Here is a 22,904-nt window from a genome sequence, read left to right on the forward strand (position 1 = left end):
CTATAACCTAGCCTATGAATGAAAGTTTACAACGTAGGTCCACATAGGTTGAGAGACAAATTTGAGGTGATAGACACATGGACTGACTGTGACATTCAATACCGCCGTGCACACTCTTGCCTGCATCTAGCTGATATAGGGTGTAATCATTAGTCCAACAGTTTCTATTGGACAGATTCAGATAGGTTTATCCCTGTTTTGTTTCTTATAAGAAATGTTTTTTCAACAGAATCATAGGAATGAATACACCCCGATCAAGCGTAAACACAGTTCACTTTCATAGCAGCCACGTTGTATTCCTTCTCACATGCGCACTCATATCAACTCTTCCCTTCGCTGGTGGACTTAAATGCACAACACATCAGCTGTATGTAACCAGATGGAAAAAAACATTCCAAGCCAAACTGCTACACACAGCCTACATCGTTGTCACCATATTAGCTAAAGTAATGTCATAGTCAGCATAGCTAATAGAACTAGCGCGTTAGTAAACCCGCTACAATCCTGCAGTAATGTTACAGTCTATTGACTGTACACTGTAACGTTACTGCATGATTGTATTGGGTTTACTAATGCGTAAGCAGTTACACCGGCGGGCACCGGTGGCAATAAATTAATAAAACAAGAAGTTTACCTTGACTTGGAAGAGTTCCAGTGTTGTGTTGAATAGTCATAGCCAGCTAGCTAACATAGCATCGTTCTGTTGAGCAGGGTGTTTCAGTTGGCTGAACTAGCTAGCTGCATTTACTAGCTAAGTAAGTGAAAGTGAAAACAAATTGCTCACTATCTCTTGACTCTCCTTTATTTTGGAAGACTGTTCAACTATTATCTTTCTCTCTCTTTGAGTCAATTACTCATCACATGTTATGCACTGCTGTGCTAGCTAGCTGTTGCTTATGCTTTCAGTACTAAATTCATTATCTGATCCTTTCAATGGGTGGACAATATGTCAGTTCATGCTGCAAGAACTCTGATAGATTGGAGGACGTCCTCCAGAAGTTGTCATAATATCTAAGTCTATGGAAGGGGGTGAGAACAGTGAGCATCCTAGGTTTTGTGTTGAAGTCAATGTACCCAGAGGAGGACGGAAGATAGCTGTCCACCGGCTACACCATGGTGCTACCCTACAGAGTGCTGAGGAGGTTACTGAAGACCTTTGCAAAATAGTGTGTTTTAATCAGTTATTTGGTGACATAATTATATTTAGTTTTATCTTCAAATAACTTTTTAATGTTTTACATTTATTTTTATTTAACTCACTGAGGATGGTCCTCCCCTTCCTCTATGGAGCCTCCACTGCTCTATACCCCATCTTTCCCTGAGGTATAGTGCTGGTGCACGGTGCTGTTGAGGTGAGCCGTTCAAATCAAATCAAATCAAATTTATTTATATAGCCCTTCGTACATCAGCTGATATCTCAAAGTGCTGTACAGAAACCCAGCCTAAAACCCCAAACAGCAAGCATTGCAGGTGTAGAACCAGCCACCCTGGTTCTGGCCTACCTGATGCTGAAACAGAACCCAATGCTGAAACATCCACCCGGTGGATGCCATCTGTGCCGTGAAGGACATCAATGATGTAATCTCCAACAGAAGCTTCCTCAGACAGCTCACCAACTTCAACACCAAACTGTATGGCTACCTCCGCAAAGCTTCCAACACCTAGAAGTCTCTGATTATATCAGGTTCTCTTTTATTCTATTTGAGCAGTGGGTCATAAACCTTTCAACATTGTCAACATTGTTGGTATAGGGTATGTATGGAGACTTGCATTCTACACTAAACAAAAATATAAACGCAACATGTAAAGTGTTTCATGAGCTGAAATAAAAGATCCAAGTTCCATATGTACAAAAAGCTTATTTCTCTCTCAAATTATCTCTCAGATTTTGTGCACAAATTTACATCCCTGCTAATGAGAATTTCTCCTTTGCCAAGATAATACATCCACCTGACAAGTATGGCATATCAAGAAGCTGATTAAACAGCATGATCATTACATATGTGCACCTTGTGCTGGGGACAATAAAAGGCCAGATGTCTCAAGTTTTAAGGGAGCGTGCAATTGGCATGCTGACTGCAGGAATGTCCACCAGAGATGTTGCCAGAGAATTGAATGTTCATTTCGCTACCATAAGCTGCCTCCAACGTCATCTTAGACAATTTGGCAGTACGTCCAACTGGCCTCACAACCACAGACCACGAGTATGGCGTTGTGTGGGTGAGCGGTTTGCTGATGTCAACGTTGTGAACAGAGTGCCCCACTGTGGTGGTAAGGTTATGGTATAGGCAGACATAAGCTACGGACAACGAACACAATTGTATTTTATCAATGGCAATTTGAATGCACAGAAATACTGTAACGAGATCCTCAGGCCCATTGTGAGGCCCATTTATTTTAAGGTATCTGTGACCAACAGATGCATATCTGTATTCCCAGTCATGTGAACTCTATATATTAGGGCCTAATGAATTTATTTCAGTTGTCTGATTTCCTCCTATGTAACTCAGTAAAATCTTTGACATTGTTGCATGTTGTGTTTATAGTTCTGTGCGGTATAGATCCCAGTATTCAAAGTTCAGCAGAGAAAGTTATTATTTTCCTAACACTGTCTGGCTATAGATTTATTTGTACATTAATCAAATTTCAATCAAATATATTTATAAAGCCATTTTTATATCAGTAGATGTCACAAAGTGCTTTACAGAAACCCAACCTAAAAAACCCATTCAGCAAGCAATGCACTGTGGCTAGGAAAAACTCCTTAGAAAGGCAGAAACTTGGACAGGAACCAGGCTCTGATGGCTGTGCCAGGTGGCGATAGTACATGGCCATTAAGGCCAGATTGTTCTTCAAGATGTTCAAACGATCATAGATGACCAGCAGGGTCATTCAGAGGTCGAGACAGCAGATGCAGTAGAGAGAGAGAGTCAAAAACACGACTGATGAACAAGTCAGGGTTCCATAGCAAAAGGGAGAACAGTTGAACCTCCCTTTAGAGGTCTGAGACATCACTGATGGTTTGGAGGTCTGAGAAATCTGTCTTATAGGGAAGTCAATAAAAATATGAAAGAGAGGGTGAAAAGCTTCAAGTTCCTCGGCGTGCACATCACTGACAACCTGTATCCTGCCCTGAACTTTAGTCACTGTTACTAGCTGGCTACCACCCGGTATTCAGCCCTGCACTTTAGACACTGCTGCCCTATGTACATAGTCATTGAAAACTGGTCACTTTAATAATGTTTACATACTGTTTTACCCACTTCATATTAGAGCCCTTTACGGGAATGCCCGCAAGGTTCAGGCCCTACCCTACCCAGGCCCAATTTGCTTCTGCTAAATGTAAGACCTGGAATGACCGAAATCAAAAATAACTTCCTCTGTTGGAGAGGAGCAGCTAATGGCGGCCCTGAGTCTGTGAGTATCCAGAGCAATGGCTCCGCTTGGGCTGCTCTGCTCAATAAAGAGACGAGAGAGCTGTAAGCTACTTTTCGTCACTCAACTCCGACAAAATTCAAGGAACCTTATTCTTTTCTGTGAAATAATCTCTCCTGTCTTATATTTGACGAGGTTGAAGCTCGTTCGACACAATGTTATGATCTTAGTCAGATATGACTGTACTGCGTAGCAGAGCACGAGCAAATGGCTCAGCTTCAAAATGTTTATGAACAATTTAGTGATACCCAAGCCCTGAACATACCCTAGTTATTGATGAAAAACAGACCCTACCCGGTCCTAACCCTATGTATAATGTCGGGGCCGATCGGGCTTGGGTCGGGTATTGCAGCAGACAACCACATCGGGTTCCACCCCTATCTGGTAAAAACAAGAAGAAGCGGTCACCAACCCTGGACAATTAAGGAGGGGAGAAACATTGCCTGGAACATGACAGCGATTTCAGTTTACTTGAGTGGCCTGCGCATTCCCCAGACCTCAACCCAATAGCACATCTTTGGGATGAGATGGAAAGGACTGCTCACAGCATGAATGTACCGCCATCCAATCTGCCATCGCTTCAACATGGACCAACATCCCTGTGGAACTTTTCCGACACCTTGTAGAATTCCCCAAAGAATTTTAGGAAATTCTGGAGGCAAAGTATCCTGTACTAGATGGGTATACCTAAAAAACTGCCCACTGAGTGTATACTAAGTATACCAAACACCTTCTTAATATTGAGTTACCGCCCCACCTTTTGCCCTCAGAGCAGCTTAAATTCTTTGCAGCACGGACTCTACAAGGTGTCGAAAGCATTCCACAGGGATGCTGGCCCATGTTGATTTCAATGCGTCCCACAGTTTTATCAAGTTGGCTGAATGTCCTTTGTGTGGTGGATCATTTTTAACATACACAGGAAACTGTTGAGCTTGAGCAATCCAGCAGCATTGTAGTTCTTGACACAAACCGGTGCACCGGGCACCTACTACCATACCCCATTCAAAGGAACTTAAATCTTTTGCCTTGCCCATTCACCCCCTGAATGGCACACATACACAATCCATGTCTCAATTGTCTCAAGGCTTACAAATCCTTCTTTAACCTGTATCCTCCCCTTTATCTACACTGTTTTGAAGTGGATTTTAACAAGTGACATCAGTAAGGGATCATAGCTTTCACCTGGATTCACCTGATCCGTCTGTCACATAAAGAGCAGGTGTCGTTAATGTTTTGTATACCAGTGTATATTTATATTCTGACATTACTTGTTCTAATATTTCTTGATTCCTCTTTTTCCCGTCTATTGTTAGGTATTACTGTACTATTGGAGCTAGGAACATAAGCATTTTGCTACACCCATAATAACATCTGCAAAATATGTGTTGCCACCAATACAATTGTATTTTTGATTTGAAGTATACAGAGTCAGGGGGAGGTAGAGTGGTGCCCATCAGGCACCACTCTACTTCCACCAATATAAAGTTATATGCATTCATACTCACTGTTGAAACCACAAAGAGGAATTCGGCCATTTTGTACCCCAAACGTTGTCTCCCAAGACGTCTATACCAATATTACATCAAAATAACTGGTTGAACATTAGCAGCCCGTAGCTGTGCATGGCTGATCATCCAAAATGTGATTTCTCAAAACTTGACCTTTACAGCTTTCCATCAGTGTCTGTTCTCCTCTCCAACAAGTAGAAATGTCCTTTATTTTGTTTTTATGTGATTGCAAACCAAATGTATCTGATATAGAAGGATCTTTCGTATCTTTCGTGAGATTCCTAAAGATTGGAAAGCAGCCACGGTCATCCCCCTCTTCAAAGGAGGAGGCAATCTAGACCCGAAATGTTACAGACCTATTATACCCATCCTGCCCTGCCTTTCTAAAGTATTTTGAAAGTTAATAAACAGATCACCGACCATTTCGAATCCCACTGTACCTTCTCCGCTGTGCAATCTGGTTTCCGAGCTGGTCACGGGTGCACCTCAGCCACGCTCAAGGTCCTAAACAATATCATAACCGCCATTGATAAAAGACAGTACAGTACTGTCTTCATCGACCTGGCCAAGGCTTTCGACTCTGTCAATCACCATATTCTTATTGGCAGACTTAACATCCTTGGTTTCTCAAATGACTGCCTCTTCTCAGATAGAGTTTAGTGTGTCAAATTGGAGGGCCTGTTTTCCGGACCTCTGGCAGTCTCTATGGGGGTGCCACAGGGTTCAATTCTGGGCTGACTCTTTTCTCTGTATACATCAATGATGTCGCTCTTGCTGCGGATGATTCTTTGATCCACCTCTACGCAGACGACACCATTCTGTATTTCTCTGGCCCTTCCTTGGACACTGTGTTAACAAACCTCCAAATGAGCTTCAACGCCATACAAAACTCCTTCTGTGGCCTCCAACTGCTCTTAAATGCTAGTAAAAGGAAATGCATGCTCTTCAACCGATTCCTACCCTCCCGCCCGAATAGCATAATTACTCTGGACGATTCCAACTTAGAATATGTGGACAACTATAAATACCTATGTGTCTGGCTAGACTGTTAACTCTCCTTCCAGACTCACATTAAGTATCTCCAATCCAAAATGAAGTCGAGATTCTGCTTCCTATTTCGCAACAAAGCATCACTCATGCTGCCAAACATTGTAAATTGCTAAATTGTAATTACTTCTCCACTATTGTCCTATTTTATTGCCTTACCTCCTTACTTAATTTGCACACACTGTATACAGATTTTTCTATTGTGTTATTGACTGTACGATTGTTTATTCCATTGTGTAACTCTGTGTTGTTTTTGGCGCACTGCTTTGCCTTGTCTTGCCAGGTCGCAGTTGTAAATGAGAACTTGTTCTCACCTGGCCTACCTGGTTAAATAAAGGTGATCTATCCTGCAGCCTGCTGTTCATCGGAGGTTCATCAAATCTGTAGATGTCAGACTTTTCCAGGGTGGTAGAGATCTTTTACATGTCAGAGGCGCTGCTGAGCAAAGCTGGCTTGTCTGTCTAATGCTCTTTTTGCCTCTTTGTCCATTTTGATTGTCTGTCTGTTTACCATCAGTAAACATCTTACATGCTCCAAACACTCTTTAATAGACTTATGTGTTCTCTTGTTTCAGGCCAATGAGGCAGGAGATTCCTTCCCTATCTGGGGCACGTGTCTGTGGATGCAGCCGTTGACTTTTCTGATGGCCATAGAGAACCTGCTGACCAAAACCACAGCTGAGAAGATGGCCCTGCCCTTGAACCTCACCACAGGTATGGCCCAGTCCTTTCACACCTCTATAGGGGAGTCAAGTGCTAGGGATAAGGTCAAGGATACGGTCTGGGACTGGGTCTGAAGACTTCCACATACTGCACATTCTAAAATCCACCACTAGAGGGCAGGGAATTACAAGCTTCAAGTTTTAGAGACGCTTCTGATCAAGACAGAATTTCAGTGAAGCTCTTGAGTTAAACTACACCCTGACAACTCCCAACACTCATTGCAAAACAGTTTCCATCTTCATAAAGTGCATTTATGCTTCTTCTGGGCTGATTCGAGAGGACTGATGAATTCTCTCCCCATGGTTGCAATTAAAAAAACTATATTTGAATGTCTCGTTCCCCTTTCCCCGCGGAGGCCCATTCCAGTCGAATGTACAAGGGGTTCCCCAGTGATGTCAGATAGGCATTATCCCAAGAAGCTTTAACAGAGAATGTTCACCATTATGGAGTGACCACGAAGTTGGAATCAGACTTTAAATTAATAATTTTTCTTAGTATCTCTTTTGAATACAATATGACTGGTTTTGACTATCAACTCCCTTGCTTATGGCCTTTTCTTACAGACATTCAAGGAAAATGAGAACCCGCAACATTTTGTGTCCACAAACAAGGCTAAGAATGGTGCCATCTTTGTCTCAACCATGGAAGGGAATCAACTACAAGTACAACTACAGTTTTTTAAATAGGCCTTTAACAGATCATACACAGTTGTTTTTTTAGATAAAGCAATGTAAATCACTGTGGGCTGCATAATCTGTAACGAACTATGCCGCACAAAGTAATTGTTAGTATCACAATATTATAATAGTTTTATAATAGTTGTAGTGGAAATTTCCTGTATTTACCAAATCATGAGAGCAAACCACACACAAGTCAGGGTTATCATAAAGTCCATCTTTAATTATATGACCTCCATCACAACCCTGTGACTCTCAGATCAATTCAGTGTCTATAAATGAATTCTCTGAGAGTCCTTACAAAACAGTTCTTAGTATCATTTATAGCCAAGACACACCCATCTCAACTCACATGACGAATAACAGATCTTAGGAACATTACAAAGGAAGACTTTACTTGAGAGAGGATTATTCCATAGCCAGACAGCATTAGCTATAAATTATTGTTCAGTTTGCTCTCCTAAAACAAGGTTCTACTTCTCGTTCTTTGTACAACATAGTACCAAGACATTAGGATATATATCAATTGTCATTTTAGACACTCCCATTCTGGACAAGCTCACGGAGACACAGTGACTGGCACACAGACATTGTGGAGCCAAGAGATAATTGGTTCCCCCCTCAATCATCCATTCACATGGTTTAAAAGATATGTTTACATATGAAGACAAGCTTGACCTCTCCCCTCTCTGCGGCCCAAGTAACTGAACCCTGACAGAGAACAGATTTACACAGATAACTGCAACCGGCCAACAGTATTATCCAAAAATAGACATTCTAATGACATATCTCACATAAGCATGCAATAAAAATAAAACTTCTTATTTACTTATGATGTCGAATCCTGCCACTAGGGGCAACAGTGAGCGTTGTTACCTTCAAATAGGTTTCGGTTTTGCTCTGGCATTGTGGATGGGGATGGCGGATGGTCGTAAGCATCTGCCTCTGATTCCAAAGGTTGCAAGGTTGAATCCAGCAATAGAAAGGTTTTTTTTAAGCTTATCCCAAATCTTAACACTTACCTGAACCATGCGGAGTCAATGCCTAACCTCAAGTCAGTGCCTAAACTTAACCTTAAACACTTTGAAATGTGACGTTTGAGAAACATGGATGAACGTCTAAATTGGTCGTAAGGTAATGTGAGCTCCTGTGTTGAGTTTGGAGTGTGATTCTTCCAGGGAGGACTTACCCATTCTATGGGATCCAGTGGCATCCTGGCGTTAACCGTTTCCAGTGGGACCCCAACCTAAACTTCCCCCACTCCTCAGAAGCTGTACGCGATGCCTCCTCCTTGAATGAAGGTGGGTAATCACACCTAATGAAGTTGAATCTTTGTGTCCTTCAAGTCAGCCAAATACAGTGTATTGCACATGTTATTTCACGCTTGTGTAGTGTTATCTTGTGAGGTATAGTAAATTGCAACATTTTTGCCTTTTGATGCACAATAAAGTTCTATTCTATGTTAAAGGCAGGAGAAATTTGCATCACACTCGACCAGCCTGAGGAAGGTGCCATGTCGCTCATGTACAACTTCACACCAACCTACCCTGGCAACTTCACTGGATAAGAGCAGATCTACTTCTGAGATGTTGATGTTCTGCCCTCACAACTGTACCATTAATCTAAATGTTATGGGATGTTATGAGAAGTTTACAATGTGCACTAACTATAGGCTGTGACATGTTCATATCTAAACTCAGCAAAAAAAGAAACGTCCCTTTTTCAGGACCCTGTCTTTCAAGGATAATTCGTAAAAATTCAAATAACTTCACAGATCTTCATTGTAAAGGGTTTAACCACTGTTTCCCATGCTTGTTCAAGAAACCATAAACAATTAATGAACATGCACCTGTGGAACGGTCGTTAAGACACTAACAGCTTATAGACGGTAGACAATTAAGGTCACAGTTATGAAAACTTAGGACACTAAAGAGGCCTTTCTACTGACTGAAAAACACCAAAAGTAAGATGCCCAGGGTCCCTGCTCATCTGCGTGAATGTGCCTTAGGCATGCTGCAAGGGGGCATGAAGACTGCAGATGTGGCCAGGGCAATAAATTGCAATGTCCATACTGTGTGACGCCTAAGACAGAGCTACAGGGAGACAGGACAGACAGCTGATCATCCTCGCAGTGGAAGACCACGTCTAACAACATCTGCACAGGATCAGTACATCCGAACATGACACCTGCGGGACAGGTATAGGATGGCAACAACAACTTCCCGAGTTACACCAGGAACGCACAATCCCTCCATCAGTGCTCAGACTGTCTGCAATAGGCTGAGAGAGGCTGGACTGAGGGCTTGTAGGCCTGTTGTAAGGCAGGTCCTCACCAGACATCACCAGCAACAACGTCACCTTTGGGCACAAACCCACCGTCGCTGGACCAGACAGGACTGACAAAAAGTGCTCTTCACTGATGAGCCACGGTTTTGTCTCACCAGGGGTGATGGTCGGATTTGCGTTTATCGTCGAAGGAATGAGCGTTACACCGAGGCCTGTACTCTGGAGCGGGATCGATTTGGAGGTGGAGGGTCCGTCATGGTCTGGGGCGGTGTGTCACAGCATCATCGGACTGAGCTTGTTGTCATTGGAGGCAATCTCAATGCTGTGTGTTACAGGGAAGACATCATCCTCCCTCATGTGGTAGGTACCCTTCCGCAAGGCTCATCCTGACAGCATGACAATGCCACCAGCCATACTGCTCGTTCTGTGCGTGATTTCCTGCGAGACATGAATGTCAGTGTTCTGCCATGGCCAGCAAAAAGCCTTAATCTCAATCCCATCGAGTACGTCTGGGACCTGTTGGATCGGAGGGTGAGGGCTAGGGCCATTACCCCCAGAAATGTCCGGGAATTTGCAGATGCCTTGGTGAGAGTGGGATAACATCTCACAGCAAGAACTGACAAATCTATTGCAGTCCATGAGGAGGAGATGCACTGCAGTACTTAATGCAGCTGGTGGCCACACCAGATACTGACTGTTACTTTTGATTTTGTCCCCCCTTTGTTCAGGGACACATTATTCAATTTCTGTTAGTCACATGTCTGTGGAACTTGTTCAGTTTATGTCTCAGTTGTTAAATCTTTTTATGTTCAAACAAATATTTACACATGTTGAGTTTGCTGAAAATAAACGCAGTTGACAGTGAGAGGACGTTTCTTCTTTTTAGTTTTAGAAGTGTCTATGGAAATGGTTATTTTCACTTTTGTATTATCTGCATATTTGCACCGCATGAAAATATGATTTCCCTGTAGGCTATGCTGCATGGTGGTTTGTGTACTTTGTCATGACATTGCTGTCGGCAGTAATAGATCTTAATGTTATGATTGCAACCTTCTCACACAATCTTATAACATTGCTGCGATCCCGTCACAACACAACAACGCCAACAGACGGGGTTCCAACCGTGGTTCCCAACCGGACCAGGGCATGTAGCGATTGGACCATCTTGATCTTGGTCTATCGCGTTTGGGGTGGGTTTAGGAATAAGTGATCCAGTGTGCTCGGCTCCACAGATGCTGTGTCAGATTGAAGACACTTGGCAATATATATCCAATTCGTGAAGGATAAATCACTGTTAGCCTATTTAATTGAACTGGAGAAGGGTGGAATTTATTTTCGTAGATGGCAACAACACCATCTCAATGATGAAGTGCCGCGTAAATGGTTGCACCATTGAACCTTTTTATTTTTACCGCCAACAACATCACAGATAGCCGGGATTTAGCGCAATAATGTGTTTTTATTGGATCTAGGTTAAATTGTCTCTTTTTGCCTGAATGCCGAATCATAAGGTGATTTGAAAAGAGCCAACTGCAGATACTACGGATAGGCCCCACTGCCACTTGGTAATATAAACCGTTTGTTGATGAACACGAATCCATTCTCATCCAGAACCACCTCCTGTGCATTAATGCACCCGTTTCAGTGGTGTAACGGTGAGCGTTAATTTCATTATGGAGCCTATCACTGGGCATCTGATGTTGACCGAACTCTGTGTTTAATGCGAAGACCTAGGTATGCCACAGTTATTTCAAGGGTTTATTAGACGATTTTGTAAAATCAGAAAAGAAACTGCATTCTATTTGGGGTAGATATTTTGATTTGACAATAATTAATGCGATTGCAATATTCTTTTGTAATACAAGGCACTGTCGTGTAAAAAAAATGAATTAGCCTACATGCAGGAGCACCATTTCAGCTAAACCTATTGTATGGCAAAGTGATGGAAATTGTATAAAATGTAAGGTAATTTACTGTATTTCTACGCATTTAAAACTGAAAAAAATGTATTCCAACCTTTTTGCTGTAGTTTCTTTCACCTCAGTCAATAGGGGATGTAACATTCTACAAACACATGTCATACAATTAGCTGTTACGCACCAGCTCAACCCTGGGATTAAAACTAGTTTAGTTTCCTGTCAAATCAAACAGCAGTTAGCTAGCTAGAAGAAGTTACACTGTTCCCAGGAACTGTGTAGATGTGCTCTCCCTTCCCTTACAGAGAATCATTGTACCATTTTAAACCGCTGTGAAATATATTTTCCATAACCAAAGATTGTATTTTCAGCTGTTTGAAGCTGGTGAACAAATCTGAAAAAATGAAATGTAAGAATGGAAAGCATAGAAATAGCACACAGAACAGATCTACTGCTTCTTAGACTTGCTTTCCATGAGAATGACACAGTGGCGGTCAGTGCCATTTAAGATGAGGGAGGATGATTTTTATTTTCATGAGCATGGCCTTATTTCTATTACAGCATATTGGATTACTCTCATTCACCCGGTATATTTTTTTTAATGTTTTACAATTTACATTTTTATGAAATTCACTGAGGGGGATGGTCCTCCCATTCCTTCTCTGAGGAGCCTCCACTGGAATGACTGATCTATAACTCACATTTCTATGTGTATTTGGTCAGGTCCCACAAAAGGTTACATATTGCAGCTCTAAACTGGTAGTCACTTGCTATAGACTAAAGCTGTTAGGGGGCCACTCAAGTTGGGTTTGACATGCTATTGCTTTTTCAATAATTAACCCCTTTATTATTTGTCATGTAATCTAATTGCTTTCTTATTTAATGCTGTTTGATTGCTTGTTCATGATCCTTGCCATAGCGCTGCAACTTTCATGTAATCGCCTTGATGTTTTAAGGAATAACTGTGGTGAAATTCAAAGTGGTTTGGTTGGAGAATGAAGATGCTTGGAATTCACACCTTTTCTTCAGACTCTCAGTGGTCCGGCCAATGTTTGGCTAGTTCAAGTAGTATTCATTTTTTTTAAACATAAAATTAGCTTTCTAATTTTTATCATTTATAAAATATATAACTATATATTGGTGTGCACATGTTATTCGGAGACATCTTGACTTGGACTGAATGTCAATGCCTAGTTGACCATTTAATTAAAAAATGTTTTTTTTTTTTTACATGATCCTCATGTAAAGGCTCCATCAGGGTGCACACTAAGAAAATGTATGTCAGGCTCGTTTGGTCTGCTCTGAATATCATGCCAAACACTCCTGACAATATCAGAGTTGTTTCCCATGGACTTGACATAACTTTTCATGACATTTACTGATTGAATTCCTGGAGGCGAATCCCCACACCCAGTAAGAGCTCCACACGGGGTACACAGCAAGAGAGAAGTCAGAGGATGTTGAGTTTGGGATCATCCAGACTAGTACTGGATCTCCAGAGCCATAATAACATGACAATGACAAAGGAGCTGGAAGTGGAAACAGACTTGCACAGAGGCTAGTATATCCTCATTCTGTAGGTCAGGAGATTAGAATGACATACAACGACAGGCCTACAATGCATCTGTGCACAACATGTTACATACGATAGGATACAGGAAAAAAACACATGCTATTAAATTGGCTGATACCGTTACACATAGCTACTAGTATTCACCATCAGTAAATTAAATATGTGACTGTATACAGCTGGTATAGAAATTCTAACATGCCCCCTAAATGAGAATAGTTATGATCGTAAGGTTTCTAAGAGCAGGTCCAGAGGATGGAACTTTGGCATCTACCATGTGTCTATGCGTGTGTCTGTATAGTGTCTAACGTTTCCTCTACACAGACCGACCTGCGTTTGGTTATTGGTGTTTGTTGTCGTCCATTAATTTTTTTCTTGAAAACCAGCAGCACAGATGAGTGCTTGTGTTCATATGAGCTGATTAATACTTGGATAGAAGCTTCGATTGTAGGAGGAGGCAGCGGTACAGACTTGGCGTCAGTGTAGTTCTTAAACCTCTCATTCAATGTACAAAAGTCATTACTACCCAGTACCCCGTTTATGAAAATGTTAATGGTGTCTTGCACACTTATGGCTCATTGAGAAATCCGCTCAGTTCAGAGTGAGGACATTAGGGGCCAACTAGGGCACAGTTATAGATTTAGAATGTTAGAATAGAGGAGTAGTTCTGGATTGTTGGAGCAGGGGGACAGTTTTTGAATGAGACTGTTAAAGCAGAGTTCCCCCTGCATCTGCTGGCTCTGGTGCCATGGCAATGGGGTGCCTCTGGAGAGTGGCAAAATAGGTCATTGGTCATGGGGGGCTCCTCTCATAAAACAGTAATATAGCTAGTGTGTACACACACACACACACACACACACACACACACACACACACACACACACACACACACACACACACACACACACACACACACACACACACACAGAGAGAGGCATTCATATATGACCCACATTCAAGTCTGCAGAGGAGACACAAGTGATTTTATCAACTGTGAAAAGATATGAATACACAGACTAGACCACTATCTGTGAAGAGCTTTATCTCTCTCTGTCCCTCTCTTTCTCTCTACTTTACTCTCCACCATCCAGCCCTTCATGAAACAACCTCTGATCACTCACACACACACACACACACACACACACACACACACACACACACACACACACAATGATATATGCTCTCATTCTCTGTTAATAATGTGTGTGTCATCATTATTCATAGAGATGTAATGTATAATGGCTGGATGAGTCACTTAGTGTCTGTTCAGACCTAGAGCAACCTATAATTATCTCTCAAGTTCATTACTGTTCCCTAACATTCTCCACTCTCCTTTGACATGTCCACTCACGATGAGACTGCTATGACTACACAGAAACATTGCCACGAGACTAACCAAAAACAAAGACAATCAACCTGGTCTCGTTCACGACACTAAGCCTAGTCCACCTAGAGTTCAGCTGTAGAGGAGATACTGGAGCTGGTGTGCGAGTGAGTGAGTGAGTGAGTGAGTGAGTGAGTGAGTGAGTGAGTGAGTGAGTGAGTGAGTGAGTGAGTGAGTGAGTGAGTGAGTGAGTGAGTGAGTGAGTGAGTGAGTGAGTAAGGGAGTGAGTAAGGGAGTGAGTAAGGGAGTGTGTGTGGTTTGTGTAGAGAATTAGACAGACATCACAGTGTCTGGTATTGATTTATTCCAGCAGAGTCGAGTAATCTGACAGGAGAAAATAAACCTGAAACACCAAGCCTTTCAGTGAATGAAGGATCGCCTCTCATTCTGAGTAAATCAAGCTAAGAGGCATGGGTATTGATTCCAGTCCATGTAAGTACTATGAGAGAGAGGGGGGGGTAGAAAGAGATTTCATTGTTGTTTTCTTTCGTTGAAGAGTTAATCGAAATATCAGAGGTCAATTAGGTCAATTCCAGGAACAAAATTAAATCCCTGATTAATTAAACTGCTAAAAACGATTCTGCACACAATTAGGCTGAATGAATATTTGCCTATTGCGTGATGTGAAATGAAGTTCAGACTTGCAGGCAGGGGTCATGTGACCTGGCTCACACAAAGACCTCTCTGTCAGCCTGTCCGTGTCTTGTTCATTCTCCATGGGTCAACCTTCCTCTCTCCCCCACAGTTACTCCTGTCTTCCCCTTCCTCCTGTCTCACTTACCTACCTCTCACCCCCGCTACCTTTGAGCTGGTCATCGACTGGCTTGAATGCTACATACAGCACACACTTGAGAAGCTGCAGAGAACACACACTCACACACATGGGTAGACCAACCTTCTCTGCGTGGATTTCATTGGTGAGAAGATGGTGCATACAAATATAGTTTCAAAAAATCTTATGACTCTATTTCTATGTAGATGTGTGTCTTTGACAAGCAGGTGTGTCATTAGGGAGGGGTTATTGTGAGGAATGGGGGCATTGTAAAGGTATTTGTGTTTCTGTTAAAGGCCAGAGTGGGAAAGGCTAGAGCACTTACCGGACAAGCGCACTACATCCTCGTTTGTTTTGAGCAAATTTCCTTCATCCTCTTGACATTCATGTGTGACAATACTAATTTTTCATTGTCAGATTGTTTTTTTTCACTTATTAATATGGTTTATTGTATGGCAAAACAAGAAAGGAATTGAAATTAATCGAGCAGCTTAAATTGCGTTTTTATCAATGACAATATCTCTTCTGTTCTCTGTTCTATCAAACGATCCATTGTGAGTCTTAGACATCAGTTTATGCCTTGTATAAAATAGACCAGTTGCCTAGACAGCACTGTGTTGTGTATGATCTATGTAGTTATCTAGCAAGTCTCTTAACTTTGCCTCCAACAAAACTTAGTAGACAAACCTTGTTTCAGTCTGAATGGAACAGCTCACGGTCTACTTTACCGTTGCCTTGGAGTTGGAGATGTCTGGAAACTGTCATGTTTTAGCCATGAACCTTTCCAAGGAGCCGAGATGTTTCATTGTCATTTATTTGAGAGACAGTAAGGTGTGTGCGTGTGCGTTTGTCTCTCTCTCTCTCTCTCTCTCTCTCTCTCTCTCTCTCTCTCTCTCTCTCTCTCTCTCTCTCTCTCTCTCTCTCTCTCTCTCTCTCTCTCTCTCTTTCTCTCTCTCTCTCTCTCAATTCAATTCAATTCAATTCAAGGGCTTTATTGGCATGGGAAACATGTGTTAACATTGCCAAAGCAAGTGAGGTAGACAACATACAAAGTGAATATATAAAGTGAAAAACAACAAAAATTAACAGTAAACATTACACATACAACAGTTTCAAAACAGTAAAGACATTACAAATGTCATATTATATATATATATATATATATATACATATATATATATATACATACACATACATATATATATATATATACATATATATATATATATATATACATATATATACATACACAATGTACAAATAATTAAAGGACACAAGATAAAATAAATAAGCATAAATATGGGTTGTATTTACAATGGTGTTTGTTCTTCACTGGTTGCCCTTTTCTCGTGGCAACAGGTCACAAATCTTGCTGCTCTCTCTCTCTCTCTCTCTCTCTCTCTCTCTCTCTCTCTCTCTCTCTCTCTCTCTCTCTCTCTCTCTCTCTCTCTCTCTCTCTCTCTCTCTCTGTGTGTGTGTGTGTGTGTGTGTGTGTGTGTGTGTACCTGTAGTTTCTCTGCTTGACTTGTATCAGAGGCGGACACAGCTGCAGCACTGGCAACCCTGACCCTTAGCTGGGATGGCAGGGTCTTCCCAGTTGTGTGTGCGTAGTTAGTCTAAACCCTGCCTTTATTCCTTCTTCAACATGCCTCTGAACTTTTGCCACTGTACTTGTCACCTCTATAATCTTTTTCACTGAGACTGTGCTGAAAGTGCTGCTATGTTCTCAACCCTGTTCCCACCCCCTGTGTAGGGTGAGAGAGAGAGAGAGAGAGAGAGAGAGAGAGAGAGAGAGAGAGAGAGAGAGAGAGAGAGACATTTTATTCTGTTGACAATGAACTCCCTGATTTTTAAGCTGAGGGGATGATTGTGTCCGAAGGACAGGAAACAAGGCGGCAGGAAGCTGCCTGCCACAGTGTAAGGACCGACGTCACTGGAGCAAGGGGAGCAGGGTTCAACATAATTGTATTGTATATTCTGTATTGTTTAATGGTGGAAGACTAAAGTATATATGTGCACAACATTTGAGAGAAATAAACTTTTTGCGCGCATGGAAAATTTGGGGATCTTTTATTTCAGCTCACGAAACATGGGACTAACACTTTATATGTTGCGTTTATATTTTTGTTCAGTATAGTTTGTAGTTCTATACATCAGAGGAGAAAGGGAGGGAGAGGGGGTAGTCAATAGAGAAGTTTTGATAGTGTTATGAAAACTGCGTTAATACTTCTTGAGAAAGTGTGAGCGATAGACTGTTAATTAACTGCCATTTTGAATATGAACTGATAAGAATTCAAACTGGGTATGTGATTCTCTGTATGGCCATGTAAATATTTACCTGTCGATAACAAATCATATTGTCAAAGCCACATTTTTTACCACACACACAGACACTTTTTCCAACTCAGATCTTGACCATTTCATTAACTGTGTCTGTTATGGTGGTTATTTTGTGGGTCCTTGTTATGGCTGTGTTTTTTACACTTGTATACAGCCCAGCAAAACATAAAAGTAGTTGTTTTGATCAGTTTATTGTTATAATTGATTACTGCTAACATTGCACCATATACAACAATGTCAGGATACTTGCTTTATATGCATGGAGTTATCCCAGGCCTAAAATCATGTAGTGAACTGGGGGAAAGGGTGCATGAGGGGTCTTAGATATTTCTCAGGACCTCATTTACCTTAATGGCTAGAGGGTAAAGCCATGGCTAGAGTGTAAAGCCAAACAGTCAAACCACAGGATGCATGGGCCAGTGTTTCAATCGGGAGTTGTCCTTAGGTGGGATGGAATGGCCTTAATGCTATATTCAGGGATTTTATTTGTATTTATTTAACCTTTATTTAACTAGGCAAGTCAGTTAAGAACAAATTCTTATTTGCAATGACCGCCTACCCCGGCCAAACCCAACCCGGACGACTCTGGGCCAATTGTGCGCCGCCCTATGGGACTCGCAATCATGGCCGGTTGTGATACAGCCTGGAATCGAACCAGGGCTGTAGTGATGCCTCTAGCACTGAGATGCAGTGCCTTAGACCGCTGTGCCACTCGGGAGCCCAATACCATCATTTGAAATGGAAACCAAAGTAATTGATTTTCGACTGGTGGGATTGAACCTTTACTGCTCCAACCAATAAAAGCACAGTGGTTGATTTGAGGCGTGTCTCTAAGGGACTGGGACTGCTTGTACAAAATACTATTGCTAATGATATACAGTAGACCCTCTCTAAATGGTTTGTTCACCAACAGTAAACTACGACACCATGCCCAGGGTGAGAGGTTTGGCTACAGAGAGGTTGTTTTAAAAGGAGATCCTAAGAAGTTGAATCTCCATGGGGTAAGAATACTACACTGCTCAAAAAAATAAAGGGAACACTAAAATAACACATCCTAGATCTGAATGAATGAAATATTCTTATTAAATACTTTTTTCTTTACATAGTTGAATGTGCTGACAAACAAATCACACAAATTATCAATGGAAATCAAATTTATCAACCCATGGAGGTCTGGATTTGGAGTCACGTTTAAAATAAAAGTGGAAAACCACACTACAGGCTGATCCAACTTTGATGTAATGTCTTTAAAACAAGTCAAAATGAGGCTCAGTAATGTGTGTGGCCTCCACGTGCCTGTATGACCTCCCTACAACACCTGGGCATGCTCCTGATGAGGTGACGGATAGTCTCCTGAGGGATCTCCTCCCAGACCTGGACAAAAGCATCCGCCAACTCCTGGACAGTCTGTGGTGCAACGTGGCGTTGGTGGATGGAGCGAGACATGATGTCCCAGATGTGCTCAATTGGATTCAGGTCTGGGGAACGGGCGGGCCAGTCCATAGCATCAATGCTTTCCTCTTGCAGGAACTGCTGACACACTCCAGCCACATGAGGGCCAGCATTGTCTTGCATTTGGAGGAACCCAGTGCCAACCGCACCAGCATATGGTCTCACAAGGGGTCTGAGGATCTCATCTCGGTACCTAATGGCAGTCAGGCTACCTCTGGTGAGCACATGGAGGGCTGTGCGGCCCCCCAAAGAAATGCCACCCCACACCATGACTGACCCACCGCCAAACCGGTCACGCTGGAGGATGTTGCAGGCAGCAGAACGTTCTCCACGGCGTCTCCAGACTCTGTCACCTCTGTTACATGTGCTCAGTGTGAACCTGCTTTCATCTGTGAAGAGCACAGTGCGCCAGTGGCGAATTTGCCAATCTTGGTGTTCTCTGGCAAATGCCAAACGTCCTGCACGGTGTTGGGCTGTAAGCACAACCCCCACCTGTGGATGTCGGACCCTCATACCACCCTCATAGAGTCTGTTTCTGACCATTTGAGCAGACACATGCACATTTGTTGCCTGCTGGAGGTCATTTTGCAGGGCTCTGGCAGTGCTCCTCCTGCTTCTCCTTGCACAAAGGCGGAGGTAGCGGTCCTGCTGCTGGGTTGTTGCCCTCCTACGGCCTCCTCCTCGTCTCCTGATGTACTGGCCTGTCTCCTGGTAGCGCCTCCATGCTCTGGACACTACGCTGACAGACACAGCAAACCTTCTTGCAACAGCTCACATTGATGTTCCATCTTGGATGAGCTGCACTACCTGAGCCACTTGTGTGGGTTGTAGAATCCGTCTCATGCTACCACTAGAGTGAACGCACCGCCGGCATTCAAAGGTGACCAAAACATCAGCCAGGAAGCATAGGAACTGAGAAGTGCTCTGTGGTCACCACTCCTTTATTGGGGGTGTCAAGCTAATTGCCTATAATTTCCACCTGTTGTCTATTCCATTTACACAATAGCATGTGACATTTATTGTCAATCAGTGTTGCTTCTCTCTCTCTCTCTCTCTCTCTCTCTCTCTCTCTCGCTCTCTGCCTCAACCCATCCTTTTTTCTGTCTCCTCTTTCTTCCCATGCGCCACTCTATGCCCCTCATTCTCTTGTTCTCTCTCTCTCTTGCTTTCTAAACCTGTCCTATCCTGTCTCTTATCTCCTCTGCCCATGTCACTCTCACAGCAGACATGTGCTGTCTGCCTGGAAGACTTCAAAGTCAAAGACGAGCTGGGTGTGTTGCCATGCCAACACACCTTTCACAGGAAGTGAGTGCCAAATTAGGAGGCAGGAGGTCAACATCCATTCATTTCTACAGTCAGCACACAGCTGTTGGGGGTTTTGAATGGAGTGATTTCACTGACATACCAACCGTTATTAAATGTTTCCAGGTCACAGGAAGACAGTACTTGCATGACTAGAGAGGTATCTCTGGTAACGATTGCTTTAGGGCAGGGATGGGCAACTCGGATCAATTTCCCTTAAATTTGGAACTCAGTCAGTCTCAACATACTGTTGTGAATTAGAATAGTAGAATACACAAGGTAAAATTTGGTTGTGCATCAGCAGTTTTTATCTTCTTATGTCAGTCACTTACAGTCAGTAAATTAGCCCATGTCAGCTAACATTTTTTTGATTTCTAAGTTAGTTTAGCGGCCAGCTATCTAAAATTGTTATCATGGTCGAATTACCGGCTGGGGGGCCCGCATTAATTTTGTTTCTCAGTCTCACTCAGATATCCTAAAAAGGATATGGGTACGCAGATCCGCAAGCAACTGCGGCCCTTCATAATAAGTTATTTTTTAGCCCCCACTGCCGTCAAAGTTGCCCATCCTTGCTTTAGTGTATCCCATTTCAATCCCTCTGATGTGAAACATTGTTTTTATTTCTCAGATATTCTCTATTTTTTCTGGGGTTCCATTTGTGATGATTTAGTTGCAACATTTGTGATGTAATAAATTACACTGAATTTTACAGGTGCACCCTGTGTGCAGCCTGGTCTCATAGACTAGACATAACATGTAAATGTAAATTCAGGACACTCAAGTTAGTATGATATGTTACATTTAGTATGGTTACATAAGACAGAAGGTTACTTAAGGCAAAAACTAAAGTAGGGTTGTTGGATGGGGGGGATTATAATGCGAACGTCTAGCAACCCGAAGATTGCAAATTTTAAACTCGTTACGGACTTTTGAATTACGGACTTTTGAATTTGAGCTAATTAGCAACTTTTCAACTACTTACTACTTTTTAGCTATTTTGCAACTACTTAGCATGTTAGCTAACCCTTCCCCTAACCCTAACGTAACCCTTTTAGCTAACACTTCCCCTAACCTTAACTCTAACTCCTAAACTTAACTGTTACCTTAACCCTAACCCCTAACGCTTAGCCTAGCTAACATTAGCCAGCTAGCTAACTTTAGTCACCTAGCTAGAATTCGTAAAATACGTCTTGCAAATGTGTAACATATAGTAAGTTTTGTATATAGTAAGTTTTGCAAGTTTCGTAACATATAATACAAATTGTAATTAATACAAAATACGTGATGGACATCCACAAATTAATACTTGAGTGTATTGGATTTACATACATAATAATATAAATTGGAACCAGGTTGCTCTGTGATGTCATCAATTAGACTCAATGTTATATATTTATCCTTTGTGATGTCGTTAATTGTACTGACTTTTACAAAGTATCCTTTGTGATGTCAACAATTAGAATTACTTGTAATGTTTAATAAATTAAAGAATTTTGGTGTGTTTCTCAAGGTGTCTGGTGAAATGGCTGGAGGTGCGCTGTGTGTGCCCCATGTGTAACAAACTTATCGCTACTGGACGAACTGGTGTAACCATAGCATCCAGCACGGAGGGGGCTCTGCAAGCCGATGTAACCTAGCTCTAACAGGAAGAGAACACTGTTATCTGGTGTAACCTAGCAACCAACAGAACGTGGACGCTGTTATCTGGTGTATCCTAGAAACCATCCACAGATTACTGTGAAATGGTGTAACCTAGCTACCACCTGGAGAGGACTATAAGAACTGCTGTTACCTAGCAACCAACACAGAGCTGCAGACAGGAGTCTACACCACACTCTGTCTAATCTCCTTCCCAGACACTTCCGCCTTAATGCGCGAAGAGTCTGGTGGACCAAAGCGTCAAACTTGGCTTTTGTTAGCAAATAGAAAGGCCAGGAGAAACTCCCAGCGCATAGGCATTAGCTTAATCTACCAATCAATCATCTCCAACAGCACCCTAACCCTCTCTCATACATGTCTTCCATACGTGTCTTGTCTCCCTTTGGAGTCACGCCTCGCAGTCATGTGATTCGCTCAAATTAAATGATGACAAATACTTTACTCAGTATGGTCACTCCTGTAGAATTCTATGTTCACTCCCACTAAGGCCAACTTTGAATCATTGGTATCCCAGGCTTATTTGCGCTGTGCGCAATAGCATGGGGACGAGGTTACACTCTGTCTGACAGAATATCTCCATACCCACATGTCACTCTTTCTTTCTTTCTCTTTGTCTCTGACTGACTAACTCTTCCTCTGTCTCTCTTTCCCCTTTCCTCTCACTCACGCTCTCTCTGCTCTGGTCTTTCTGCCACTCTCTGTCTTTATTTCTCCCTCTCTTCTGATGTCTCTATGCTCTTTCTCAACCTTCTCTCTTTCCGTCTCTTTCTGTCCCATACTGCCTCAGAGTCGCACGCTAGTTCCAAAGTCAGAAAGAGGGGAAACCTCCAGACT

The 22,904-nt window shown here is 42.3% G+C and overlaps 2 protein-coding genes across 2 annotated transcripts; both read left to right on the plus strand.

Moving 5' to 3' along the window:
* The first annotated feature begins 6,569 nt into the window (after positions 1-6,569).
* Positions 6,570-10,534, plus strand: LOC118394257 (gamma-glutamyl hydrolase-like). The gene is made up of 3 exons (XM_035787471.2): positions 6,570-6,703; positions 8,568-8,690; positions 8,858-10,534. Exons 1-3 carry the CDS (start codon positions 6,613-6,615, stop codon positions 8,890-8,892), a joined length of 249 nt encoding a protein of 82 aa, XP_035643364.1. The 5' UTR covers positions 6,570-6,612; the 3' UTR covers positions 8,893-10,534.
* Positions 10,535-18,008: 7,474 nt separating this feature from the next.
* Positions 18,009-22,488, plus strand: LOC127907073 (RING finger protein 122-like). Its single transcript, XM_052460759.1, has 4 exons — positions 18,009-18,019; positions 18,571-18,658; positions 20,332-20,414; positions 21,922-22,488. Exons 1-4 carry the CDS (start codon positions 18,009-18,011, stop codon positions 22,046-22,048), a joined length of 309 nt encoding a protein of 102 aa, XP_052316719.1. The 3' UTR covers positions 22,049-22,488.
* The last annotated feature ends 416 nt before the right edge of the window (positions 22,489-22,904 follow it).

The sequence above is a fragment of the Oncorhynchus keta genome, chromosome 14 (assembly GCF_023373465.1).
Source record: "Oncorhynchus keta strain PuntledgeMale-10-30-2019 chromosome 14, Oket_V2, whole genome shotgun sequence".
Classification (NCBI taxonomy): domain Eukaryota; kingdom Metazoa; phylum Chordata; class Actinopteri; order Salmoniformes; family Salmonidae; genus Oncorhynchus; species Oncorhynchus keta.